Here is a 26,291-nt window from a genome sequence, read left to right as displayed (position 1 = left end):
GTTTCACTATAACGGCGCATTCTTTGCAGCTATGTCCATTGCATTGCACCACCATTTTCTTTGCTTGATATAGATTGCTGGCTTGATGCCACTGTATTAATACTTATGCCCTGGGCCCTCAAGCAGCAGACCGGCGTTCCGTTTACACATGTGTGTTTTTCCTCTTGTTGGAAAATTTAAGATGCCTTATTTGTTAATAGATCTGAACCAAGGCCGAATTTACAGGCTAAATAGAATTGAAACATGGCTTCTGACAGAAGGGAGAATTAATTGGAACGTAGTTTGATCTATTTATCCAGACAGGCAATTCGAGTGCGCATCTTCTCAAAATCATCAAAATTGACCTGGAGAATATGGGAGAGTATGCTATCCCGGGAACCATGACCACTGGATTCCTCCCAGGCATGCAGCGAAGCCCTCAGGCGTTCATGTGCATCTGCAAAGACACTCTGGAGCTCCATAGTCTGAAAGCAGGCTCGACCGAGATCATTCATGTAGTTAGCTGGATCCTGGATACATAACTGACCCGCCGCGGGGAAATTGCGTTTCGCGGCCGCCGTTCGTTTGAGGCTGACAAGGGAGCGTTGGCCGCGGAGGTGAGCGGGCAGACTATCGTGAGAATCGAACATACGAATCTCCTCCCGAATAGTCTCTGCATTGAAGAAGCCCGGAGGGTCGATAGCGACGCCCGTTGTCCGGAGATCCACAGCAGTCCCATATGTGCGCAGAAAAGCTAGAAGCTGGTCGCCTAGACTATCCGACCGCTGGAACCGGCCATGGTTCATTTTGCAAAATGCCGCAAGGAGCATGAGGAGGGCATCGGGGCGGATGCCCGGCGTATGAGCACCGAATAAACCGCGAGTTTCGAGAAGTAGGCGGGTAACCATGTACAGTGGTCGAATAGCTGGGTACTCGGCTTGATAGTCTTTGAGGTATTCAATAGAAGCGGGAAGTCCCTGGCCGCAGTAGAACTGCAGCTTTAGGCCGGTTGAACAGTGAAGAGCCGTGACTACCGGGTTTCGTTTGCCCGAAAAATGAACTTGACCATCGAACTGGGGACTTTGCTTGAGAGCACGCTCAACCTCACGCAGTCGATTATGATAAGTAGCAAGGGCCTTGGGCCGGGTGGCACTCGGTTTCCGGATGCTATCGACAGACCTCCCAAAGTCCTCCACGAGCAGGATAAAGTCGACACCTGAATGGCTGGATGCGAACCCTGTTCGCCATGACCCGATGACCTGGGGTGGATGAGTTATCACACTACCCAAGAGATTTTGGATGCTGGTAATCAGCTGCGTGACAGTGGCTTTTTCGCGTGTGGTCGGTGTGAGATATGTTCCAAGAGCTTGAATTTCGGCATCAAGACGCGAGGGGCCATCAGACAGTCCGAGGTTTTCGGAACCCAGGTGGTATAACCATGGGCGCTGCTCCAGTCTATCTTCCCTTGAATCAACATTCCATTGTATCTGATTGTCGAAAGCGACACTGGCAGTTTCCTCGGACGGGCTTTTTTCTGCGGAATGACGAGTTCTCTTCGGTGGGCTTACTGAGCCAGACGGCGGAGACACGAATTCTGATGGTGTCTCTTTAGACGGCTCATAGCCAGCCAAATTTTCCGGTGGGATGACAGGACGAAATATCCCCTTGGGCTCGGAGGTATTGATAACTTTGCGTACCAAATTGGCTCTGTTTGAGGTTCGGTGAGCCTCGAGAGTCTTCTGGAGGCTGTTGGTGAAAATCTCAGGAGGTTGTGAGTAGCCCAACGATTCATGGAAACCACGATTGGAAGGTTTGATCCGAAGTGAAATACGAGGACGCAATGAAGAGGGGAGATGGGAGCGAAAGAGGCGCATCGCAGCGCTATCAGTCAGAGACAGGCATTGCGGATGAATCGTGACGATCCGGGGCATGTACCGGATGTGATGGGTTATGATTGCAAGAGAGCAGCTATTGAGATACGGGATGGTCAAGGGATTAGTGGAACAGCAATAATGATGGCAGTTACCGGAGAAGAAGAAACTGAATGAAGCTAAAAGGGGAAAATGGAGAGATGAAATCACATGGTTCCCTCTTTGCCTGAGGCAGAAATATCTGATGCCTGAATCATGTGATGAAAAAGCCCTAAACAGCAATTGATCACGTGCACCAGCCGCTCCCCGGATTTGGAAATTCCCTCTGGACTCGACGCTCCGGTGGGATTTTCTATTCTTGATAGACGGACTGGGAAAAGGGATGGATAACTAGATCTAGGAGAGGCTCGTTTGAGATGATGGACTGCAATTCACTCCTGGCAATGGGAGGATTGGTTAATCATGACGTACATTCACTCAAAGATGGCGGGGAATAATATCTTCTAAATTACGGACTGTTAGTGCAGGAGGATTTCGGATTCCAGTCCCAAGGATGCCATCATCGCCCATCATTATCATCCGGAGAGCAATGGAACATGTGTAGCTCTCCCTGACGACAATAAATAATAGCATTCTGGAACCGATCGCAACGCAGCAATCCCACGACCCCCCTATTAATAATAACGCTCAATCAATCTTGTCTCGAAAAACGATCACCGAACAGAGTCCAGACTGTCTCTGGGACGCCACTTTTCGCCCTCACCGCCCGTGCTCCTTTAGCCCCTCCGTCCCTGTCGGCCTTCTCTCCTCCACCTGCTCCTCTTATCGCCTCCAATTTTTCTTCTTCTCTCGCTCTGTTCCCCCTTCCCCTAAAAATAAAGAAAAAGAGAGAGAATTTCCTTTCCTTTTTGCCCAAAACTCATGGCTTGTTCGTTCTGTTGATACTCTGTCCCTGTCCTCGTTCGTCGGTTCGCCAGCTTATCTTCTCTGCTGTCTCCGTTGTTCGTCCGAGGTACACCCACCATTGCTTATCTTCAAAACCTCCTTCTTTCCCTCTACACTATATAAATGGATACGATTTTGGATAGTCTCATTTATTAACTGAACATCTTAGATTGACAAGCGGGCTGCATTTTCCATTGCTGCTTTTTCTCCCCTGTTCTTTTTTCCCCAGACTACCGTTTCCGTCCTTATATCATGTCCGACAACCACACCCCCGTCAATGTGCCCGATGGCCAGCCCAATCCGGTTCTGGTTGGCCCCGGCTTGAAATCCCTCAACGATGGAGCGTATTCCAAGGCTACCAATGCTACTCCGAGCCTTGACAGTGATAAGAAACACCAACCGCTTAACGATGCTCCCTCCTATTTCTACGACCTTCCCGGGGCCCACCAAGGATCACCCGACGGCTCCCCTGCCACGCCTGCGCAGGCTGCAAAGGATGCGAGATCGGGGAGAGACCTCTTGCGCCGGCTAAGTCTCGTGGGAAATGCTTCGCCCGTTATTCCGGAGCCCGATCCACGCGAACAGTATCCTGGATTGCGGCTTAGCGGTCGAATCATCAGCGTGGCCTTTTGCATTCCTTACAAACTTTTTTTACGATCGGGTTCTGAATGGGTAAGATAGTTCCTCTCGTTTCAATAAGGCCATCGTTGAACTGACTTGTGGTTGAATCATCTATAGGGGCTTAAACCTCGTCCGGGCACCTCGGCCCTGTTCGATTCGTTAGCACATCTTGGCTCCGATGAGACAAGATGGTCACATACTCTCGTGGGCTGGACCGGCGAGGTGGAACCGATCCAGGGTGCAAAGATGCCTCTACAGCCAATTCCAGTCAATACCAGCACGAACTTGCCTCCAGCTTCCAACATACCCCCTTTACCGCTTAACAAGGCAGCAGCCCCCGTTCCTGTAGATGCAACACAACGGCAACCCACACATCCTCTTTTCGAGGCCGCAAGTGTTGGTAAGGAGGACCGTGAACGGCTGGAGACGCAGCTGTCTTCCAGTCGGTACGGAAGGATTGCCCCCGTGTGGCTATCGGATGAGTCTGAAGAGCCAGAAGAAACAGTTGTCTTGGAGGACCAAGGGAGATGGAGACGGTATGCTGAAAGAGAGCTCTATCCCCTCCTGCACTACAAACAACATGGCCCCACCGATGGTAGGTCAGAGCGCAGATGGTGGGCAGATTATGTCCGGATGAATCAACTATTTGCGGATCGCATCGTGCAAGAATACCAAGAAGGCGACATTGTTTGGATTCATGACTACCATTTATTCCTTCTGCCCGGTATGCTACGGCAAAGGATCCCTAATATCTACATGGGCTTCTTCTTGCATGCCCCATTTCCTAGCAGCGAGTTTATGCGTTGCCTCGCCAAGCGCAAGGAAGTACTCACGGGTGTGTTGGGTGCCAACATGATCGGCTTCCAGACCTTTTCCTACTCCCGTCACTTCTCGTCTTGTTGCACCCGGGTTCTCGGATTCGACTCCAATTCTGCAGGAGTGGATGCGTATGGCGCCCATGTTGCTGTTGACGTCTTCCCAATTGGAATTGATGCCAAGGCAATCCAAAAATCTGCCTTTGGAGCCCCGGATATTGACAAAGCCGTGCTGGGAATTCGCAAGCTGTATGCGGGCAAGAAAATCATTGTCGGCCGTGACAGGCTTGACAGTGTTCGTGGTGTGTCCCAGAAGCTGCAGGCTTTTGAAGTGTTCCTTGAGCGGTTCCCTGAATGGCGCAACAAGGTCGTCCTGATCCAGGTGACCAGCCCAACTAGCGTTGAGGAGGAGAAGGAGGATCCTGATAATAAGGTCGCTAGTCAGATTTCAAACCTTGTGTCTACCATCAACGGCCGCTTCGGCTCCTTGAGCTTTTCGCCTGTTAAGTACTACCCGCAGTACTTATCTCAAACCGAGTATTTCGCCTTGTTGCGGGTGGCAGACCTTGGGCTAATCACCACGGTCCGTGATGGCATGAACACGACAAGTTTGGAATACATAATTTGCCAGCACAACAACCATAGCCCGTTGATTTTGTCCGAGTTTTCTGGTACTGCAGGAACGCTTTCTAATGCCATCCACATCAACCCCTGGGATTTGGTGGGTGTGGCAGGCGCCATCAACCAAGCGTTGACCATGTCTCCTGACCAAAGGGAGTCACAACATCAGAAACTATACAAACATGTGACCACAAATACTGTCGCAACCTGGTCCAAGCAGTACCTTAACCGGCTGCTTACCAATCTTTCTTCTTTTGATCAGTCCGTGGCCACACCCGCCCTCGATCGGGCCAAGCTGTCGAAGCAGTACCGCAAAGCGCGCAAGAGGCTATTCATGTTTGACTACGACGGCACACTCACACCAATTGTCAAAGATCCCCAGGCCGCCATACCATCAGATCGTGTCCTGCGGACAATCAAGAGTCTGTCTGCAGACCCGCGAAATGCAGTGTGGATTATTAGTGGACGTGACCAGGCCTTCCTCGACGAGTGGATGGGCCATATCCCGGAACTGGGTCTGAGTGCAGAGCATGGGTGCTTCATCCGAAAGCCTCGCTCCGATGACTGGGAGAATCTCGCTGAGCGGACGGACATGGCATGGCAGAAAGAGGTAATGGAGGTCTTTCAACATTATACCGAGCGGACGCAGGGCTCCTTCATTGAGCGAAAACGAGTGGCTTTGACTTGGCATTACCGCCGGGCAGATCCCGAGTATGGGGCATTCCAGGCACGGGAATGTCGGAAACACTTGGAGGATACGGTGGGCAAGAAATGGGATGTCGAAGTCATGGCAGGCAAGGCGAATCTCGAAGTTCGACCGACATTTGTTAACAAGGGCTTCATCGCGACCCGGCTGGTCAATGAATACGGGACAGCACCAGGGAAAGCCCCCGAATTTATCCTGTGTTTGGGCGATGACTTCACGGATGAAGGTACTTTAATGACTCCTCTTTCTCCCTTTTTCTTTCGAACCATTACTGATGTTGTTATAGATATGTTCCGAGCCCTTCAGAAATTTGATCTTCCAACGAATCATGTCTATTCAGTGACTGTCGGTGCAAGCTCGAAACAAACTGCAGCGAGTTGGCATCTCTTAGAACCGGCCGATGTCATTGGAACGATCTCGATGTTGAACAGCAGTTCTTCTGCGCAAGAGTACTAAGAATCATCGACCAATGCTTCTTCTTTAATGCTTTTCTTATTTAATTTTTTTTATTGCCTCGCACTCGTCCAAACACATCTACAGTGCAGGATTCTATCGTCTATTCTATTTCTCGATATACATCCAGTTCCGGGGCGTAGAGATCATATGGGTTAGAGGGCGTATCACCATGTTGTTTGACCTGGGGTTTATTTTTATGTTATTGGGTCAGGATGATTTTCGATTAGCGATGTTGCAGCATGATTTGTGTTTTTCTTCCTTTTCTCTTCATCCCTTTTGGTGTCCACGGGATCTTACTTGCTCTTTTTCTTTTCTCTTATTATCTTCCCTATATGCCCTGGAATCGGAACAGGGTCCAGCCTTGCACGTCAGGCAAAAAAAAAAAGACCGCTTGCTTTACGTGATAGTAATTTGCTATAGACAGATTAACGAGTTTGGAACGATAACGCCAGATATATTATATTAGAATATAGATATGAGACGGAAAATGTCATTGACCAGTCGATTAGATTACTCTGCAATGAGTACTGTTTATATATAACAGTTGTTGAAATCCTCCTGTTCATTACTACTGCAAACTCCACCCATTCATTGCCTTCCCATCTATCCAATAACACCAACATCGGTCACCAACCATCACTGGTCCCAGCAGACTGCATCTGATCACCGAGAACATTTTTCTATTGAATCGGACATTTCCGCAGCTTCGCAGGGCGCAGATATATGTTACATATGTGATCAACGCCCCACACGGTAGCGGTCCGCAAAACGTTTCTCATCGACCCACCCGCTTTGGGCGACGGAAACATCGAGGCTGGCTTCGTCAACTCTAAGGTCATCATGAAGGTAATGTGGTTCAACGCCATCCCTGTCATTGAGGGAGAGGTAGCCCGCTAAGCAGCCGAGCCGAGCTCCATCCTGGTTTATCTGACAGACATCATGGGTGAATAAGGCGGGTTGCTAGAGGGAGAAGATTGACTGCTGCGAAAGTAACGTTGTAGAGTCACGTTTTTCTGATAAACGATGCGTGGAAGTTATGATTCGCACAGTATGAGAAGAATGAAGACCAGTGGTCCCTGCAATGACACATCAAGTGAGGCCTTGGGCAACAGTCAGACATGCCTGGCTGTAGGTGTTGTGCAAGAAGACACTGCCGTGGTGGCTGGCGATAGAATACCATTCTTATTTCTGATAAAGTAGCGAGTGTCAAGGTAGAAGAGAGGGGTTCTGTAGATATTGATGAACCTATACAGTATTATTAGCATTGTTTCACGGGTAGTTTGCTACAGCTCAATTAAATAGACACATCAAGATAATGAATCAAAAGAAAGCATACCAGTCAGTATACGTAATGCTTATGGTCTCTCATAGACCACGCAGACAGTATTTACCAGTAACATCCCTTAAGAAAATAAAATGAAATGAAATGAAAAAACCCGAGAGCTTGAAGAACTTGGCTTCAAAGAGCAGGACAAAGCCATTAGTGAACAGCGGAGGCACTAACAACAGATCTCACCGTAAGGAAGCAGAATCAAGGAAGAAAGAGAGAGAAAGAGGAGGGACTGGATGCCCGAGACTGCCGAATGGGTAGATTCCTAAGATCTTCATCGGATGTATTCCAGACTTCGTCCTTGGGATCTAGATGACATCGATTGATAATCAATGCTAGACCCACTCACATGCTCGACCGACAGAATACAAGATGGAGTCGAGTCGGCATGCCGTGCTGATTCCGAATGAGGCTGCCTGTTTAGTGCGTCGAGATAAGGCATATCTTGGCTTCTGTATAGAGTCATCCATGTGAAACATTGACGGGACTATAAGATCCAAGGAGACTTGGCAAACGCCATGGATTTGGCTGGAGTAGATGGAATACGAGCATATTTCTTTTTTTCTAAAATTAATCGGCAGAGGAGGCTGGGTTCTGCTAGTGACGGATTGGTAACATTCGTGTGGATAACAACTACTGTATTCGTATCCGTGCTTCGATCCCTGCGTTCTATCTCGCCGTGCATACCCACTCCATGCCGAATCTGTACTTTGCAAAGTTCACAGCAGGCTCTGTTTCTGGCGAAAAAACCTGGTTTGGCAGCTGTCCCCATTCCGGGTGGTTGATGCCATCGACCCCGCCTTCAGGCTCAATGGCAATACATCCATACTGGTTCACCACATCCACGCCTTCTCCCTTGTTCCGCTTCACCTGGGATTCCTTAAAGGAGATTGTTCCATTCTGCCTGTTGGCTGGTGCATGTCTCCATACTGATACCAGTAGTGCTAGAACTCATCCGGAGGATAGACGGGTCGGAAGACGTGGAGGATTCAGAATCGCGGTCAATGATGAAGCAATTGTCGCAGCCTACACAGCCCAGACCACAACCTCTATGTAGTCCTCTCCCAATAAGCTTCTCAGAAGTGAAGTCGGCTGCCTGATGGCGAGTGTCATTCATATTCACAATCGAGCCATCAGAAACATTGATACTGTCTGTCCCGACAAACAGGCAGCTGCAGGGAAGTGTCGTTCGGAATGGTCGGCTCTTTGAATGCGTTCAGATTCCAGTAGATGTGGTTGGAGAGCATAACGGGTGGCTTTTCCATCACAGAGACACTAACTCGGTAGTCAGCTGGGGCAGACCATTCGAGTTTTCTTCGGTCTGATTAGCATCAACGCTGAACATGGCATGAGTGAGGACATCGCCCGGGTAGCCCTCCTCTGCATAGTCGATATACATGAAGGTGATGGAAGACTCGGTATACGAGGTCACTGTCCAGTTGCGCTGGTCATAACCAAAATCGCCACCATGGAGGGTATCAATCCCATTCTCGTTCTTAGGGATATGATACTCGTTCCTGTCGAGGGTGAAGGTGCCATTCCGGATTCGATTGGCGACACGGCCGATCACGGCGCCAAAATAAGTGTGGTTGGTTAGGGTGTCCTGCAGGTACCGTCGGGGGTCGTCATAGCCCACAACGATATCTTGGAACTGGCTATCCCTGTCGGGACCAGGAGGGAAGTCAACCGGGCGCCATAAGGGATAACCTTGGTGGTGATGTTGTTGGCCTTGAGGGTATAGACTTGGAAAGGATCGATATCAGATGAATTGGAGGCCACGACAGGCAGAATCACAAGGACTGCAGCGAAATGTGTTTAGGATGCATATGTGAAAGGAGGGATGCAGAAACGAAAACAGTGATGTAGACGATGCAGAGAGCAAGTAGACTTATGGACCCGTATAATCTCTACCCAAGGCCGGATAAAGCCAAAATGACAGTGAGCAGAATTCACAGTGGAGAGCAACAGATCAACACGATCAACAGAACATCCCGACAAATGGAGTCGACGAGAAGCCCAACGTGATGGAATGAAGTGAAACAATGCTAGAAAAGCCAAGGCGGAATCCAGCACAGAGAATTGATCGACAATCTCGGCATCCGAAGATGAACGGTCTTAAGATTGCCACGGGATGCCGAAGGAGAGAAAAAGAGAGAGAGACTTGGCTTTCTGTAAAGGGCGCCGGTGAGAAAAAAAAAGAAGGGGGGGGGGGCGATGGATTATTGCCACTATCGATGGTTTTGCAGTGAATAGTCTTGATAATATTATTGAGTCTAGATTATTTCGATCGCTAATGTACCTGTATATCATAGTCATGGATACTAGTGGTATTGTAAGACAGCTGGCATGCCTGAAGAATATGCCTGACATAACTCTATATACTGGCATATCCAATTCTGTTGCTCTGATCGCTCTATCCAATGATCCTATTCTGCAGTACTCTTAAGTAAACATCTCACGTTTAACCCCAGATCGCGGCTGGAATCTCACCCTCCATCTTCTTGGAGGCCACCAAAGCACCCGGTGCGCCCTTCTTCGCATCCCACTTTGTCACTACAACCTCCTTGGTATCCTGCATCGCGACCGCAACTAGAGTTCGCTGGCCATTGATCTCAAACTGCCGGGGGTTGGAACCATAGGTTGGATTCAAGCCTAGGAAGGCTGGCTTGGTGAACTTGTTTCCAGTGGCATCGGCACAGGAGAAGATGGCAAACGAGTCATTGTTCTTGCCAAAGGTATTGTCCAGGCGGTTGGTAGTCACGATATGGTTGTTTTCAGGCTAGGATAGTTAGCAATTCCCATATGTCAATCAAGATGGTAGAAACGTACAGAAATCGCAATCTCAGCAACCTTGGATCCGTCCGGACCACTCTTGTCGCCGCCATAGGTGCTTTCCTCATATACCTTGGTAAACGAAATACCCGTTGACGTATAGGTGACCTTGAAAGCACTCAGGGTGTTGGCCAGCTCCGACACCAAGTACATGTACACTTGCTGAGCCCTCTTCTCCTTGGGGGTCCAAAACACGGCATGACGAGGACCAGAGCCCGGGCTAATCTTCAGAGGCTCCTGCGGCTGCAGCAAACCAGTAGCCTGGTCGACGGCAAAGATACGAACAAAGTCTGCACCCAGATCCGGAGAAAGCACGAAGCGGCCCGTGGGGTCAACGACAACACCATGAGGATGAGGGGCATCCTGGCGAGACGCGTTGGGACCCGGAGCAGTCATGTTATAAGTAAAGGTCTGCGATCGGTTGAACAGGCCATGGATTGGGTCTACAGAGTACGTGGTGATGGTCGATGCATCACTACAGTCATTAGATATGTGTTCATCGGTCAGGAAAGAGGAAATAAAAGACGTACTAGTGAGCAACCGCCATGAACTGACGATCCGAAACCCCCGACGCATTGTATAGAACCGACTGGACGGGGCCAGTCAGAGTCTTGAGATGCTCGATGGTAGTCAAGGTCCCATTAGGATGAGTCTTGAAACTGGTGATACTCCCATTGGGGGCATTGATCGCTTCATCCAAACAGTAGAGAATACCATGAGCGCCATCCAGCATCAACCATGAAGGGCTCGGACCACAATCAGAGGTATTCGAGATGAGAGACAAGTGAGCGGCCCCATCGCCAGACGAAGAGAGCGACAGAGACGAAACCAAGCCTGCATACGAGGCGGTGTAAAGGGTTGAGGCTGTACAAGAGCCGGCCGCAAGAGCAGCAGCCACCAAGAGAGTTTTCATTTTGAATTTCATTAATTTGTTGTGATTGAGAAAGAAAACAAAAAAAGAAAGAAAAAAAAGATGCAATTCTGCAGGATGGTGAAAACGAGGCAGATAGATGCTTTTGGAGGGTGATTTCCAAGCAGAACATCCGGACTGCGTCCGGTTAACGTCTCCCTGTCTTGGTTCGACTTGGCATCTTCATCATCGCCATCATCGCCATCATCGCTTTATTAACTGAATTACATGAGGTTGTTGTCTATCTAAAGCCATTTCTTGACCCACATGTTAGTTATTCCTTCACCGTGAGCTGGGATGATCGTCGTCGCTAACTTTCAGCCCAGCATCTCTAGCTTTCACTTGCTTTTTTTTTTTTTTTGACTTCGTTTCTTCCAAGATTGGCCTTCGGTCAACCCACCATCTCGTGCCTCCATGGTCCTCGTCCTCTTCTCACCGTCTTGGCTTTCTTCGTATCATCGTGATCGTCTCTATAGTGGTTGCCATTTCGCTCTTGGCAATCTGAATAGTTCGGCATGCCGAGAAGTTGTTCCTTCGGCTTCGTCTTCTCTTCTTCTCCGGTTCGCCTTCTCTTTGACATCATGCCGAGAGATAACGCCTCTGCCTTCGGGTCTGGACTGTTGGGATTCCTAATCCAATTTGATCCTCTGTAACTTTCGTTCCTGCATCTCGCCACGACCCAGGGGCAGAACTCATGGCCCACGTGCAAGCAATACAGCTTCCTGGACGAAGTCTACTGAAGGTCCCAGAGATCCATCGAGTCTTGTCGTTTCAGCTATCAAGGTACGTACGTACACGGAGGAATGGGGATGATTCTTCTCCGGTTGAGGAGTACGAGGAGCTCCATAGTCTATCTGGATAGTGCTCGTCTTATTCTGTCATCAAGATTCACTCATCTGTAGCTACATAAATAGTCTGTCCCAACCATTCAACAATGGGTTATCAATCAATCAATCAATTCAAATATTTCTTTTCTGTCCGTCTTCTTTCATTCTTCAGGTTATTCTAATTGTTTTCTTTGGTTTGTTGAACCATGAGGCTTCAAATCCTCGCCTCGCTCTTGTGCGCTGCGTCGGCAGTCGCTCAACTCCCTCATGAGCAGCTGGACCTCACTCCCAGTCTCATCACCAACCCTTCCAAGGTGGCCGGGAAGACTGTAGACTACATTATCGCTGGTGGTGGTCTGACGGGTCTTACTCTCGCTGCTCGTCTGTCCGAGAACCCGAACATTACCGTGCTGGTTATCGAAACCGGTTTCTACGAATCGAACCGCGGTCCGACCATCGAGGACCTCAACGCCTACGGGGAGATCTTCGGTACCAGTGTCGATCATGCCTTTGAAACCGTCACACTGGATATCCATAACCGCACTGAGCTGATCCGCTCTGGTAATGGCCTGGGTGGCTCAACTCTGGTCAACGGTGGCACCTGGACTCGCCCTCACAAAGCTCAGATTGACTCCTGGGAGACAGTCTTTGGCAACAAAGGTTGGAACTGGGATGGCCTTCTCGGCTACATGACCAAGGCAGAGCGTGTGCGTGCTCCCACCGACCGTCAAATTGCTGCTGGCCACTACTTTGACCCCAAGTGCCATGGCTCCAACGGCACCGTCCATGCCGGTCCTCGCGATACCGGAGAGGATTATTCACCTATCATGAAGGCCCTTATGGATACTGTCTCTGCAGACGGGGTCCCTGTCCAGAAAGACCTTTCCTGTGGCGACCCTCACGGTGTTTCCATGTTCCCCAACTCTCTGCACGAGAACCAGGTCCGGTCCGATGCCGCCCGGGAATGGCTTCTGCCCAACTGGCGACGTCGCAACTTGATGGTCCTGACCGGCCAGTTAGTCGGAAAGGTGCTCCTGAACCAGACCGCCGATGGAACTCCCAAGGCCGTGGGTGTTGAATTCGGCACCAACCGTCAATCCAAATTTGAAGCCTATGCCACCCACGAGGTCCTGTTGGCCGCAGGTTCTACCGTCTCCCCTCAGATCCTCGAGCACTCTGGCGTTGGTCTCAAGTCTGTTTTGGACAAAGTGGGCATTAAGCAGGTCGTCGACCTCCCCGTCGGTCTCAACCTCCAAGACCAGACCACCACCAACGTACGCTCGTCCATCACTGACGCTGGTAAGGGCCAGGGCCAGGCTGCTTTCTTTGCCACCTTCAACGAGACCTTTGGCGACTACACCCCAAAAGCACTCAACCTTCTCAATACCAAGCTAGAGCAATGGGCTGATGAGACTGTGGCCCGTGGTGGTTTCCACAATGTGTCGGCGCTCGTCAAGCAGTACGAGAACCAGCGTGAATGGCTAGTGAATGACGACGTCGCCTATGCGGAGCTCTTCCTGGACACTGAGGGTAAGATCAACTTTGATCTGTGGGATCTCATTCCTTTCACCCGCGGCTATGTGCACATCCTTGACCAGGACCCCTACCTCCGTCGGTTCGAATACAACCCGCAATACTTCCTGAACGAGCTGGACCTGCTTGGGCAGGCTGCCGCCACCAAGCTCGCCCGGTCGGTTTCCAGCAAGGGTGCCATGAAGCAATACTTTGCCGCTGAGACCATCCCCGGATATGAGACGGTTGCTGAGAACGCCAGCGTCGAAGAATGGGCCGAGTACACCAAGCAGCACTTCCGTGCCAACTACCACGGGGTGGGTACCTGTTCCATGATGGCCAAGGAGTTGGGTGGTGTCGTGGACTCAACTGCCAAGGTGTACGGCGTCGAGGGACTTCGCGTGGTCGATGGCTCTGTGCCTCCGACTCAAGTGTCGTCGCATGTCATGACGGTGTTTTACGGCATGGCGGAGAAGATTGCGCAGGTGGTGATTGCGGATTACCACGCTAGGAAGTGATGGGCGATACGTGGCGGTTGACCTCTTTTCGAATTGCGAATGCAGTGATTAATTTTTAAGTGGGATATTTGATTTAACTGGACGCTGGATAGACATGGATATAGACTAGACATAGAGCCATAGACGCAATAGAGGATGAAACAATCGGAGAATAACCCGCATTTTCCACGTTGTGTGCGGCCCGACACGAGGCGATCCGAGTTATCCGTAGATGCAGATGGTCGATACAGATGGTCATGTGTATTAGGTAGAAATCAGCATTATGACTGGGATGATGAATGAGTCTTATGATCTATCCAGAATCTAGTATTGTGATTTGTATGATTATGATGAGTTAGCAGTAGGCAGGACGAGAGTAAGAACCGAACATTGCCGAATCCACAGCCGGTGGGCGTCACAACGGCTAACTAATTAATATGGAGAGAAAACCTGGAGTAGTGTGGGGTACTGTATCCATTGGGTAATTTGAATGATGGGATGGAGATGCAAGATGGAATACTCAATCCAGAATGTAAGCATCTTGTTCTAGAGAATAGCGAAAGCAGAAGACAGGCGAAGCAAATCGTCGGATAGCAGAGCCGAAGTCGGTCTTCTGTGCGAAACAATGACTTCGTCCGGGGTTGATAATCCCAATTTTACTGATCGACTGGAAAATATCCTCCCTGACTCATCCTGCGCTCTCTTTTTTTTCTTGGTCGTTCTTGTTTCTATTCTGTTCTTCTTGTTTTATCTTGGTTTGTTTAAGAATGGTGCTGTTGTTTCTATTCTCCTTGGACTACTCTGGAATATTCCCTTTGATTCAATCAATTTAAGCTATCCATTGGCCTGGACATGATAGAGGTAAAATAATGGCCTCGGAAAAATCCCACCAGGGAGATGGTCAGGTCGAGCAGAACCCCGTCGACCACCTTCATGGCAATGCCTCTAGCGATAACTTCGCTCCTATCACAGACACTCTCGGCGATGAAGAATCCGGCTCTGACCATCATCGCATTGGCCAGGATCACGCCCTCTCCAAGACACCCACAAACGCTAGTCAGCCAGGAGGAACACTGGCAGCTCGAACCCTCTCCCTCGTCCGTACCAGAGAATCAGGAAGGGATGTTGGCCCTCCCCCCGATGGAGGCTTCAAGGCTTGGTCTCAGGTTGCCCTGGGGCACTTTGTGATCTTCAACACCTGGGGATACATCAACAGTTTTGGTGTCTTTCAGACCTACTACTCCGAGACTTTGGGCCATCCTCCGTCGGATATCTCTTGGGTGGGAAGTATCCAGATCTTTCTGCTGTTCTTCGTGGGCACATTTGCCGGCCGGGCCACAGACGCAGGTTACTTTAAGATCACCTTAGTTGTGGGCGCCATACTGGAATTGTTTTGCATCTTCATGACCTCTCTGTGCACCAAATACTGGCAGCTTTTCCTGGCCCAAGGAATCGGCCAGGGTCTTGGCTGTGGTCTTATGTTCTGTCCCACGATTGCGCTGATGCCAACATACTTCACCAGCAAGCGGGGAATCGCTTTGGGAATCACTGCCTCTGGATCGGCAACGGGGGGTCTTGTCTTCCCTGCCGTTGTCATGCGCCTGTTGCCCCAGATCGGATACGGATGGACCATGCGCGTGCTGGGCTTCATCTCCCTCGCCACTCTCACCCCGTGCCTGGTGTTCCTGAAACAGAGACTGCCTCCACGAAAGAGTGGTCCGCTCCTGGAGTTGGGCGCTTTCAAGGAGCTTCCATACGCCCTGTTTGCTACCGGAATGTTCTTGAATTTCTGGGGTTTATATATAGGATTTTTCTATATCGGAAGCTTCAGCCGCAACATCATCGGGGTCTCCAATACCACCTCCATCGATCTGCTCCTAGTCATGAATGGAGTCGGAATCCTGGGTCGATTGGTCCCTAACCTGATGGCGGACATGTTCACAGGACCATTGAACATGTTGATCCCCTTCAGTTTCGCTACGGCTCTGGTGGCCTACTGCTGGGCTGGCGTACATGATCTGAGCGGGCTATACGCATTTGCGGCCTTCTATGGCCTAGCTGCAGCGGGGATACAGTCCCTGTTTCCAGCAACGTTGAGCACGCTGACCACGGACTTGAAGAAGACCGGAGTGCGGATGGGAATGGTGTTGAGTGTGGTGGCTGTTGCGGCTCTCATCGGGTCACCCATTGCTGGTGCCCTCGTCCAGGAAGGTGATGGGCAATACCTATATGCCCAGATGTTCATGGGCAGTGCCATTATGGCCGGGATGTTGACTTTGGTCGCTGCTCGAATCGCCAAGTTGGGATTGAAGATAGAGCGGGCGTGAGGACTAACAACTATGGCAGTGAGCAGAGGAAATACGGCACCAAAATATATATGAATGATAATCATGACAATAGAGAAACTGCATTTTTCCAAAGTAAACCCAATAAGACGAGAATACAAGGTAGGAGAGCCAGATGGCAACTGCTTCAACTGCTTTGCATTGCGGCGCCTCTGATTGCTCGAGCGGTGAATCATCGCGTTTCTTCCCCGCCTGGAAATCTCCAGCGTGACTCGATCCATCTCCTTCATTCTCTCTTCAATCGTCTGTGTATTCTGTCATCTTCATCACGGTGCTCGAATTTGAGTATCCAAATAAATCTACATTTGACTTATCCAGTCTCAACAGTATGTTTACAAAACCTCCCCACTACCCCTCCAGCCCACGTACCCCGCAGCCAAGTGACAACAAACCTGCTAACACGACTTTCCAAGTAGGTTATACTTCGCCTCCTCGAGTTTCTCCCATATCAGTCCACATTCACTCAAGATGGCTCCTCGCGGTCGTGGAGGAAAGTTTTCCAAGCCTTCCAGAGGAGGTACGTAGCAAAGCATCAACACTAACTCGACAAAATCTGACAATGGATGGTAAACAGGCGGAAAGAAGTTCAGTCGCGATGTCCAGCCTACCGATAAAGATGGTAACCCAGTCGGTCTGTGGCGGGTATGTCCCTTTAGCCCTCTTAATCCTTGATGCTACTGGCTGACTGATTCGCTGGATAGGAAACCCAGGACGATGTCCCCTCCTCATCAGAAGAAGAATCCAGCTCAGAGGAGGAGTCCTCATCAGAAGACGAAGACGAAGCCGGTCCCAGCAACAGCAAAGACAATGCCGCGGCCTCATCTAACATGACCCGCGAGGAACGCCGCGCAGCAGCGAAATCCAAAAAGCAAGCCGCCCTCGCCAAACGACGCCAGGTTGCCGCCCAACCGGGCGACTTACCCCCGTCCGACTCGGAAGATTCCGACGACAGTGAAGACGATGGAGAGCTCCCCGCCAATCCTAACCATACCGCCAAATCCCGTTCTCAGCTTGAGAAGCCCTCCGGAGACGCGCTGGCCAAACCCAAAGCCAACGGCAAGGATCTCTCCCAGCTTTCCCGTCGCGAGCGCGAGGCAATCGAGGCGCAGCAAGCTCGGGAAAGATACATGAAGTTGCATGCGGAGGGTAAGACGGAGGAGGCCCGGTCCGATCTGGCTCGGTTGGCTCTGATCCGCGAAAGACGAGAGGCCGAACGTCTGCGTAAAGAGGCCGAGAAGGAAGAAAAGGCCGAGCAGTTGGAACAGGCCAACCAGCGAGCCAAGGAGAGGGAGGATAAGCTGCGGGAGGCCGCAATGGGCAAAAAGAAGGGTGGTTCCAAGAAGAAATGAACTTTGGAGTAGAACCGGAATATGATACAATGTATGCTGGGATTTGGTAAATACACCATTGGAATGAATATCAAAGACGATATATCCTTGCCATATGGATTCAGAATTCATCTATCAATTGATTTAAATAGACACCCCAAAGATAGTAATCTAATGTACTGAATATGACCGAATATGAAATCCTCAACTATGCATTATTAGGGAAAATGAAGAAAGATATACCGCCGTACACCAGCGCCAGCAAACATCAATGGAAAAACGCCACAAATGCATGAAATTTAAACCCCCCAGAACAGACCCTCAACGCTGCGACCCTGCATCACAACTCCCCACCCGGCAATCAAACTCACCAGCCACATCACCGAGAACACCAGAATCGGGACCAACAGCAGCTCCGTGTTATGCAAAAATGGCAGGGCATTGTACCCGAGGAAAGTAATATATGTATAGTAAAGGAGAGCAGAGAGATAGAGCGTATTCCCGAGGAAGGTGGTCAAGAAGTTACTCGGGCTGCGAGTGAGGATCGGAAGAAGGAGGAATTGAACGACGTAGAGATGGAGGTAGAGGGGGAAAAAGGCACGGTTGGAGACCTAGACTAGGTTAATCAAGAGCGATCCAGGGGACTGCGTCGGAGCTCACATCAAAACAGTAACCAAATTCCAATTGATCCTTTTCTCCAGGCTGCACGAACAAGCCTTGCGCTGCACCGCGTCTTCGGCCCCGAGAGCCCCTCAATCCAGCCAATGATGCAGCCGCTCCATTAGGCCCAAACAGGCGTCCGATGACAAAGTAGGCGATTGTTGAGATGAGGAGCGATGACCCGATAAAGTGAATAAAAATAAAGAAGAAGGAGAGACGGAGAATGGCACCAAAGCTTGGCGTATAGGCAAGGCCCCATGCCAGAGCAGTGAGAAGGAGGAAAAAGGAGAGCAGATAGGTGAAGGAGGGATCTGGACGATGCCAGGTGTTTTTTGTTTCTGCGTAAGTCAATATTAGAATTCGGATGTAGGAGGGCAACACCTACGTTTCTATATTTGCCAGATATAATTAGCATCAATGATAAAGTTATCAACAAGCCGAGGAGCCACTTACATGGTAATAGATTGATTTGAACACCTTTTTGGGAGCGATTAATAGTGATGTCATCTCCCAAATGGCCATTTCAAAGTCCATCTGTGGGAACTTGAACAATCTACCATTTCCCGTCAGCTCAACCGTTGCACTTTGCACCATGATGTCGACAATTTCATAAACATCATGCTACTCTTGGGGAAGAAGCACACCTTTTGAAGAAACGCGGCATTCGTAAACTGGATCTGCGACTGGCAGGCGTTGTGCCGCCAAAGCTGGCCGGACTGGCATGTTGGCGAGGGACGGATATGTGAGGATTCATCTTCTGCGATGGGTAGGACAGCCCCGGTGCTCAGGAGACCGGCGATGGATATATTTCTCATATACTCTAGAATCAATGACGTCGGGGGAATGGCTGGGATATTCCCTATTTGGCCTTGGGTATCTTGCTGGGCTTGATTTAGGAGTTGGAGTCGAGAGTCGGAAACGCGAAAGGTGTTGGTTATGTCATCCTCGGGATAACTTGGGGCCGTTGAGAGGGCATCTTTACAACAGACAACACCATGAAGATCTATTTACATTTGCAGAGTACGGAGTGGTTGGAAAATAGAGGGATGGAGATGATGAAGGGCCAAGATATTTTCTTCTATGAATTGGGAGTTGCGCTTCAGCAATGGCATGAACAGTGCCTGTCCACTGTCGGCCTTGACGGCTCTGATTTCCACAGGAGTACTCTGCAAGTAATAATACTATAATCCAGACCATCGACGAATATCCCAGAGTGAACCGGCAATTATAGAGAGCTGGTTGAATTAGATTCCAGTGGCTTGTAGCATCAGCATCACCTTTCATCATATTTGAATTCACCCTCACCCGCTCCGTCGATAGATCTCATTCTGGACCGTCTGGCTGGGAATAGAAATGTAGGCGAATACTCCACATCTGACCTGTCCATTTTGGCTGATAATTCCAAGGAAGAATAGATTCAAAATCGTAGAGTTTGAGTCAAGTTGAATAGTAGATGTAGATCTGTCCGACATGGTACTCCAGCCGGTTCAAGCAGATGGAGCACTCCAGTCGATACATCGCAAGCTCAGTTACACGGTCAGCCTCATGGCAAGTCGAGTGGGATTAATGAGAATCAAGAATCGCAAAAGGAGTCGACAGGTCACAAAGAAAGATATTTCCGACCAGCACGCTCATTCACCGAGTTAATCCAGTCCATCGGCAGAGACAAGTCTGTGGTCAAACAATAGTGCAAGCTGCGTCCCTCAAAAGGATGGGATGATCTTCATGGATTGGGTTAAATTTGGATATCTCGACATTGCTCGAGCTAAGCGACACCATTTGCAGTGGTATGCAGCTGAGGTAGAATAGATTTGAATGGTACCATGCAAAGCAAATGGTGTTGTTCGGATTAATGAACACACACTGGACTGTCAGCAGTTGGCCGTTGAGAGAGGATGAACAAGCACCTATGGAGTCGCTGACGGTATTCTAGCCGAGTTACTCCGTCTGGAGTGGAGTCGTAGATGAAACAGGATCCCCAGGATGCAGAGAAAGTGTGTGTAGCGCCCAGAGTAACCCTGCAAAACTAGGTACAGAGGACTATCATGAAGCTCAAATGGCGGCATCATGATCAATGCCAAACTAGTCGCCCCACACTCCACTATTGTTGTTGATAACGCTGTCTACACCACACGGCATCCGCTATTCATCCTCGACATACAGGATACTTGATATAAAAATATCTCTTCTGTGCTCTGTATGCTATATACTGTAAATAGCTATAGCTATAAGAATAATAATTATACCAGTGATAGAAGAATACAGGTACGGAGTAGTTAGCAAGAAAATGCTGACATAACACGCTAGTGCCTCCACTGCCAAGCCTTCATCTGCCCCTGAGCAGTTCCCGATTAGGAAGGGCAACTGGCGTCAATCCCTCGCAAAGCAATTCGTCTGGCAGAAAATCAAGAGAGCTTGGAGCACTACTATTGATTATCTTCATCCCTTGGTGGTCGCAAATCCAGGCATCACCACTTTCTTCTTCACCTTCATTCCGATCTGTCCATCGCAATTCTCCCTTGTTCTCATTGACAAATTTTTGGAAAAGAGTTCGTTCCTTGCGCCTATCACAGCCTTTTCCCCGGTTCGCCTCCCCCCTCCCCAAGGAATACCTTCTGATCCCTCCCGCCCAGTTTCTGCCCGTCAATAATCCTTCCCCCCCCCAAAAAAAAGTATCGACCGAGTTTCGACAATCTCTGCTAACTCACCTCTGCTTCAGTCGCCAATCTTCCATCTGTTCTGGTCAATCAATTATTCGCTGTCGGGTCGAACTACTCCATATTGACACACTACTGCGCTCTTATTCCGCCGCCGTTTTAACCGTTACTTCTTCCCCTTACGCTGCATTAGTACCTCCGCCGCCTTAATGCGATGACCGCCAGGTAACACACCCGTGTTTCAGAATCGCTTCTGCTACTTGGGCTCTGACACTCGCCAGCTTGGGCCATAAGGCGTGTTGGCAACCATCAATCGGTCGGATATCGCGGGAGACCCTGTCCACAAAGCGATCCTGTTGGACGGCACCGTTGTCGCAAAACAAACTTGGTTCCAACATTTGTTTTTTTTTTCTTCTTCTTCTTCCCCCTCCGTCTCTAACGGCTTGGGTCGCTTGTTCTAAGGTTCCTTGCATCTATAAATGAGCTCAACTGGCCCATCGGGTCGCATCAGAATGTCCCAGCAACAGGTTATCGACATTTCTCCTCCTCGCACGCCTCCCTCCCAATCCGCCAGATATAGACCCTCAAGACGAGGGCAACATGCACGACCTTCTGTGCGCGAGACTTTCCTCGATGACATGAACCCTCCCGATAACGCAACAAGTAGCAATGATTCAGGCTCCGAACGTGATCCACATGATTTGTCTCTATCCCCACAACACGCCGCGCGTACATCCATTGTCGATAACATGCTCCTCTCTCTCGACCAGTTTGCTCTCTCTGGCTCCTCGGTTCTGGACGACTATCGCCTGTTCAACTCGGTCTTCGAGTCGGATGTCCACAACCGCCCTTCTCAGGATTCCATGACGCAGGGCCGTTTTCGCGGACATACCTTTTCCTCTTCCTTGTCTTCCGACCCCGATTTTAACTATGATGACAGCGCTGGCCGCTATGGAATGCAACCAGCCCCAGGACGTCGCAGCAACAGCAGCTCCAATTACCAATCGAGCGTGAGGAGAATCGGTAGTAGTCAAAGTCGAGAAGGAATCAGTTCGCGAGGCCAGTTATACAGTTCCAATACTGCCCCTAGGACGCATGCTGCGGGGAAGAGTAGCAAAGGAAGTTCATCTTCGAATGCCGATTTCGCTACCCCTTTTTCGAGAGCTAGGGCGGACTCGGAGGGCGAAAAACGTTCGTCAAGCTTCGAGTATGGGTCCAGGCAGCCGTTTATGCCCTTCCCAGAGGCACCTTTGGGCTATGATACCTATGATGGGGTCGACGCAGCTCCGACCCCGAATGTTCCGGCAGGACCAAGGAAACATCTCCCTTCCCAAGACGACCACACCGGGACCCTGAGCCATCAATCATCGCGGACTCCAGTCGCCTCCAGGAGGAATAGCATGAAATCGTCCCGTACAAATCATTCGAAAAAGCCCCGTCCCGAGAATATTGGGACAGCAACGATCAGAAGTCCCGGAAATGACTTGGATAATTTGGACGAAACGGGCCTCGAGCCTCCAACCATGCCCGCATCGCTAGAGCCCCCTGCCCCGAGTCCCACAATATCCTACAACAAGCCCATATTCCCCCCGCCTGAACCAGCACCGGTCAAAGAGCGCCCGGGCTTTTTCCGGCGTGTGTTTGGATCCTCAAAGAACCCTGAATCCCAAGGGCAGCCTGACCTGCCGTATCCAGAGAACGACTCCAAGGACTCATTTGGTGTCGCTGCGAGCCTCAAGGCCCGGAAACCACCGACGAAGACTAACGTGGCAACAGGATCGAATAATTCGGTTCGTGAAGGGCCGCCACAAGTTGTGAACAAAAAGTCATCTTTCTTCCGCCGACGCAAGAAGTCAGTTGTCGAGACTGTCCCACCGCCAATTATGCTTCCACAGGAATTCGCCCCCAGACCATTTGAAAGCTTCAAGGCGGAGCCCAGTCCTGTGAGCAGTTTGAGGAAAGTGATGAATCCTTACCTCGATCATGCACCTCCGCCTCAGCACCCCGATCGGGAGGGAAGCTTGTGCGAAGCGGAGCTCCCACGGCCAAAGTACCTGCAAACTCAAAGACAAATGGACAGCATTATAACCCCCAATGCTGGGTCAAGATCCAAATATGCAGGTTATCCTTCCGGATCGTCTAGTGGGCATGATACATCATTCTTGGCAAACAGCAGTGGAGACGAAGATCCGACAGCTAAATCCGGTGACCTGGATCCTAGCGCCTCTCTTGAATCAAGACAAGGGCAACATTCGTCCGATCATCGTCCCAAGGCTGCCATCGATTCTCATGACAGCATAGTCAAGCCCGAGTCTGACAAGCTAACCAACATATCACAAAACAAACTGGCACCACCACATGCTCCCTCTTCACCGCTATCACCTGTGGCGGAAGATATTTCTCAGAAAAGCGCAATGTCTGCAGAATTCCTGGCAGATTCTCATTCGTTGAGCGAGACAGAGTCGAATGGAAACCGGGATGTGCATGATACCGAGTCATCCAAAGACCAGCAAGATGGCTCGGCCAAATTGCCCATTCCCGTTGATGGCGCCAACGAGTCTGCGTCGGAAATCTCGAACTACTATACTGCTTCAAACACGCCAGTGATGTCGCCAGAGGAGCCGAGGATTGCCGAGGAGGTTGAAAGTGACGCTGCTTCTCCCGATGATACCCCAGATGATGAGCCAACAGGCATCGATCGGGATCAAGCGCAGAAGCTTTTTGACAGTCAAGATCAAGTTGTAGGCAACGAGCCGGCTGCTGCTTGGCTTGGTGATCCCGATCGCGCTACGATCCGAGAGGCATATATGGATCTTTTTGACTGGTCTAATATGAACATTCTGGCCGCACTCCGAAGCTTATGCAACCGACTTGTATTGAAGGGAGAAACACAGCAGGTCGATCGAGTGTTGGACGCCTTTTCAACTAGATGGTGCGAATGCAATCCCCGCCATGGCTTCAAAGCCGCAGGTATGTAACCGTTCTGATGTGATATACTACATTTTTGATCTAAACGTATACTAGACGTCGTTCATACCATCTGCTATTCTCTCCTTTTGTTAAACACCGACCTGCATCTTGCAGATATTGAGTCAAAGATGACTAAGAACCAATTTGTTCGAAACACGATGCCTACGATCCATCGAGTTGCAATCGATGCGGCACCAGATAGTTTTGATACATTACGTCCTATCAACAAACCTAGGGCTCCCATTCCTTTCCAGGACATGACTCTTTCAGCGGCTAGGTCGAACTCATTGCCCATTGAGGAATCCGACCGTGGCAATACGGACACGGAAAAGCCAGTCAACCAACCCACAAAGCTTCTCAACCGAATGTCTCGAACAGATCTCTCCGGGAAAATGAACACCGATTACGACGGCGACAGTGGCCCATTGGTTAACAACCCGTTCAATGGAACAGTGAGAGCATGGGAACAGCAGGTTGAAACCGTGCTCAAAGATTTCTACAACTCGATCCAGAAACAAAAGCTTCCACTGCACGGCGCCCAGCCAGAAAAGGATGGGGCCCGTATGTCGAACAATTTGCTTGGCCCTAACTCGAATAGTCTCCGCCGAAGCCCAAGTACACTGAGCAAGAGCGGCTCTGACATCTACCCTCGTGGCCGCTCCGCTGATTCTCGCTATGGCACTGCACGTTGGTCCTCAAAGCCCCGCTCGCGCGTAAGGCTATATCCTCCGTCTACCATGGGCTCCAGCCGGACTAGTCTCGACGACCAGTCTTCTCTTTGGAGTCCCTCTGCTTCTAGTACCTGGAGTAAATATTCTTTAGGCAAACTGACCTCCGCATCAGTCGATTCATTTGGCTCAGACTACCCTCGCGGGGAGTATCAGCAGTCCATTGGATTTGCCAATGCCCTTAGTCAGGCCATCATTCGTGAAGATTCTGCTAACTCTATCGCAAGTTCAGAAGACCATGAGCGGATGGCACCACTTCTCGAAGATGAGACGCTAGAGCTTGCTGGTGCCCCGTGGGCCAAGGAAGGAAGCCTAAAGCACAAGCATCATCTCGATTCCGTCGAGAAGAGGGCCAAAGACCGCAATTGGAACGAATGCTTTGCTGTCATCCAGCAGGGCTGGATGCGCCTATTCTCCTTCAGCAACTCCACCAAATCTGTCCGCCAAAAGGCCAAGCAACGTCAGAATGGCGGTGTAATTGTTGGGGGAGGCAACTGGATGTCGAACGCAGAAGAGATTTGGAAGTTTCTCTTACGTCAAACTATTGCAAGTGCTCTGCCGCCTCCTGGGTACTCCAAGTCACGGCCGCATGTATGGGCTCTGAGCCTGCCCACAGGTGCCGTACACCTCTTCCAAGCTGGCACGCCTGAGATTGTCCGCGAATTCGTCAGCAGTGCCAACTACTGGAGTGCGAGACTGTCTAAGGAGCCTTTGGTCGGCGGTATCAGTAATATCGAGTACGGGTGGAGCGACGCAGTGATCAATAGCGCTCTGATCAACACCGATCAGAATGGCACACCGCCCTCGTCATCCGGGGCGCGACCCAGCATCCAAAGCTCGATCAGGAGTTCCCTCGACCAACAGGGCGTGCGACCCCGACTCCCGGCAGATCGCGTTCACATTAGCGATTGGGCCCCTCCTCAGCAGAGCATGGTGGCCTCCGCTTTGAGCGAACCGGACCAGCTGAAGGCGTTACAGAACTACGTCAAGAACGTTGAGGACGATTTGACCAAGCATAACGAGCTTCGGCCGGCGATGGTTCTGTCATTTTCTCCGCGACACCCCAACGCGACCAAGGCGATGGCCAACTGGGAGAAGAAATCCTCGTACTTGTTGCGGGAGATTGTGAAATTCCGAACCTACATCGACTCCCTTCAGGCAGCGTTCGACCACAAGAACAAAATCTATTCATCGCACGAAGGAAGTCATCCAGAAGACGACCAAACTACTACTACTGAGACCCCTGTGTCTACTTGAAACGGGGTACTGCTTTATCTTTTTCTTTTTCTTCCTTTCTGAATGCTATATACTATGAAGCTCCGTTCACATTCTTACTGCGTTCGACGATAATGAACCCCCAAGTCCTTTTGTACAGTTTCCCCTCCCTTTTTTTATTTTTTTTATCTTCATTTACACATAGTTTAGAGACTATATATGCAGACAATGCATGATCTGTCTGCTGCTTCTTTTGTTCCTTGATCACTACTCCTTGCCGGAGTGCCAATTCTGATGAGACTTATGTTATGGATACCATGATTTTTTCTTTTTCTTTTCTTATTGTGTCCTCCTCGAGGTACTTTCCATGTAAAAAACTATTAATTCAGAGAATTCATCCTTGTCATATTGATAGATTATAAGGCTTCTGCGTAGAGACATCCAAAATGATATACAAAGTAGGCGC

The 26,291-nt window shown here is 50.0% G+C and overlaps 10 protein-coding genes across 10 annotated transcripts; 5 read left to right on the top strand and 5 right to left on the bottom strand.

Annotated features, from left to right (window-relative positions):
* Positions 1–287: 287 nt before the first annotated feature.
* ASPWEDRAFT_173703 (uncharacterized protein) lies at positions 288–1,853 on the bottom strand (the record flags this gene model as incomplete). The annotated part of the gene is made up of 1 exon (XM_040831117.1): positions 288–1,853. One exon carries the CDS (start codon positions 1,851–1,853, stop codon positions 288–290), a length of 1,566 nt encoding a protein of 521 aa, XP_040687957.1.
* Positions 1,854–3,047: 1,194 nt separating this feature from the next.
* Positions 3,048–6,014, top strand: orlA (putative alpha,alpha-trehalose-phosphate synthase subunit Tps2; the record flags this gene model as incomplete). The annotated part of the gene is made up of 3 exons (XM_040831116.1): positions 3,048–3,467; positions 3,534–5,784; positions 5,845–6,014. 3 exons carry the CDS (start codon positions 3,048–3,050, stop codon positions 6,012–6,014), a joined length of 2,841 nt encoding a protein of 946 aa, XP_040687956.1.
* A 1,999-nt stretch (positions 6,015–8,013) lies between these two features.
* ASPWEDRAFT_184795 (uncharacterized protein) lies at positions 8,014–9,543 on the bottom strand (the record flags this gene model as incomplete). Its single annotated transcript, XM_040832043.1, has 3 exons — positions 9,139–9,543; positions 8,625–9,086; positions 8,014–8,248 (listed from the first exon to the last, which is right to left on the bottom strand). The coding sequence occupies exons 1-3, from the start codon at positions 9,168–9,170 to the stop codon at positions 8,014–8,016; spliced, it is 729 nt and encodes a 242-aa protein (XP_040687955.1). The 5' UTR covers positions 9,171–9,543.
* A 262-nt stretch (positions 9,544–9,805) lies between these two features.
* ASPWEDRAFT_173700 (uncharacterized protein) lies at positions 9,806–11,089 on the bottom strand (the record flags this gene model as incomplete). Its single annotated transcript, XM_040831115.1, has 3 exons — positions 9,806–10,123; positions 10,174–10,651; positions 10,707–11,089. 3 exons carry the CDS (start codon positions 11,087–11,089, stop codon positions 9,806–9,808), a joined length of 1,179 nt encoding a protein of 392 aa, XP_040687954.1.
* Positions 11,090–11,780: 691 nt separating this feature from the next.
* On the top strand, positions 11,781–13,943 carry ASPWEDRAFT_52534 (GMC family oxidoreductase; the record flags this gene model as incomplete). Its single annotated transcript, XM_040837761.1, has 2 exons — positions 11,781–11,869; positions 12,206–13,943. The coding sequence occupies 2 exons, from the start codon at positions 11,781–11,783 to the stop codon at positions 13,941–13,943; spliced, it is 1,827 nt and encodes a 608-aa protein (XP_040687953.1).
* A 749-nt stretch (positions 13,944–14,692) lies between these two features.
* On the top strand, positions 14,693–16,362 carry ASPWEDRAFT_42231 (putative MFS monocarboxylate transporter). The gene has a single exon (XM_040835737.1). The coding sequence runs from the start codon at positions 14,792–14,794 to the stop codon at positions 16,247–16,249; it is 1,458 nt and encodes a 485-aa protein (XP_040687952.1). The 5' UTR covers positions 14,693–14,791; the 3' UTR covers positions 16,250–16,362.
* A 373-nt stretch (positions 16,363–16,735) lies between these two features.
* On the top strand, positions 16,736–17,616 carry ASPWEDRAFT_173697 (PDGFA associated 1 family protein; the record flags this gene model as incomplete). The annotated part of the gene is made up of 3 exons (XM_040831114.1): positions 16,736–16,784; positions 16,842–16,909; positions 16,969–17,616. 3 exons carry the CDS (start codon positions 16,736–16,738, stop codon positions 17,614–17,616), a joined length of 765 nt encoding a protein of 254 aa, XP_040687951.1.
* Positions 17,617–17,894: 278 nt separating this feature from the next.
* ASPWEDRAFT_52528 (unc-50 family protein) lies at positions 17,895–19,009 on the bottom strand (the record flags this gene model as incomplete). Its single annotated transcript, XM_040837760.1, has 4 exons — positions 17,895–18,206; positions 18,256–18,593; positions 18,705–18,808; positions 18,900–19,009. 4 exons carry the CDS (start codon positions 19,007–19,009, stop codon positions 17,895–17,897), a joined length of 864 nt encoding a protein of 287 aa, XP_040687950.1.
* Positions 19,010–20,736: 1,727 nt separating this feature from the next.
* On the bottom strand, positions 20,737–21,431 carry ASPWEDRAFT_42222 (uncharacterized protein). Its single transcript, XM_040835736.1, has 2 exons — positions 20,975–21,431; positions 20,737–20,839 (listed from the first exon to the last, which is right to left on the bottom strand). The coding sequence occupies exon 1, from the start codon at positions 21,308–21,310 to the stop codon at positions 21,119–21,121; it is 192 nt and encodes a 63-aa protein (XP_040687949.1). The 5' UTR covers positions 21,311–21,431; the 3' UTR covers positions 20,737–20,839; positions 20,975–21,118.
* ASPWEDRAFT_570888 (Sec7 domain protein) lies at positions 20,901–25,972 on the top strand. Its single transcript, XM_040838324.1, has 2 exons — positions 20,901–23,882; positions 23,937–25,972. The coding sequence occupies exons 1-2, from the start codon at positions 21,392–21,394 to the stop codon at positions 25,865–25,867; spliced, it is 4,422 nt and encodes a 1,473-aa protein (XP_040687948.1). The 5' UTR covers positions 20,901–21,391; the 3' UTR covers positions 25,868–25,972.
* The last annotated feature ends 319 nt before the right edge of the window (positions 25,973–26,291 follow it).

This window comes from Aspergillus wentii (genome assembly GCF_001890725.1).
Source record: "Aspergillus wentii DTO 134E9 unplaced genomic scaffold ASPWEscaffold_5, whole genome shotgun sequence".
NCBI lineage: Eukaryota > Fungi > Ascomycota > Eurotiomycetes > Eurotiales > Aspergillaceae > Aspergillus > Aspergillus wentii.
Note: the sequence above shows the minus strand (reverse complement) of the source record. Positions and strands in the feature narration are given on the sequence as shown.

Excerpts from the sequence above, each read along its gene's own strand:
- ASPWEDRAFT_42222 (XM_040835736.1), bottom strand. The coding sequence starts at position 21,310 with ATGTTGGAACCAAGTTTGTTTTGCGACAACGGTGCCGTCCAACAGGAT.
- ASPWEDRAFT_42231 (XM_040835737.1), top strand. The coding sequence starts at position 14,792 with ATGGCCTCGGAAAAATCCCACCAGGGAGATGGTCAGGTCGAGCAGAAC.
- ASPWEDRAFT_570888 (XM_040838324.1), top strand. The coding sequence starts at position 21,392 with ATGAGCTCAACTGGCCCATCGGGTCGCATCAGAATGTCCCAGCAACAG. Across the intron at positions 23,883-23,936 it reads CCATGGCTTCAAAGCCGCAG|ACGTCGTTCATACCATCTGC; the intron begins GTATGTAACCGT and ends AACGTATACTAG.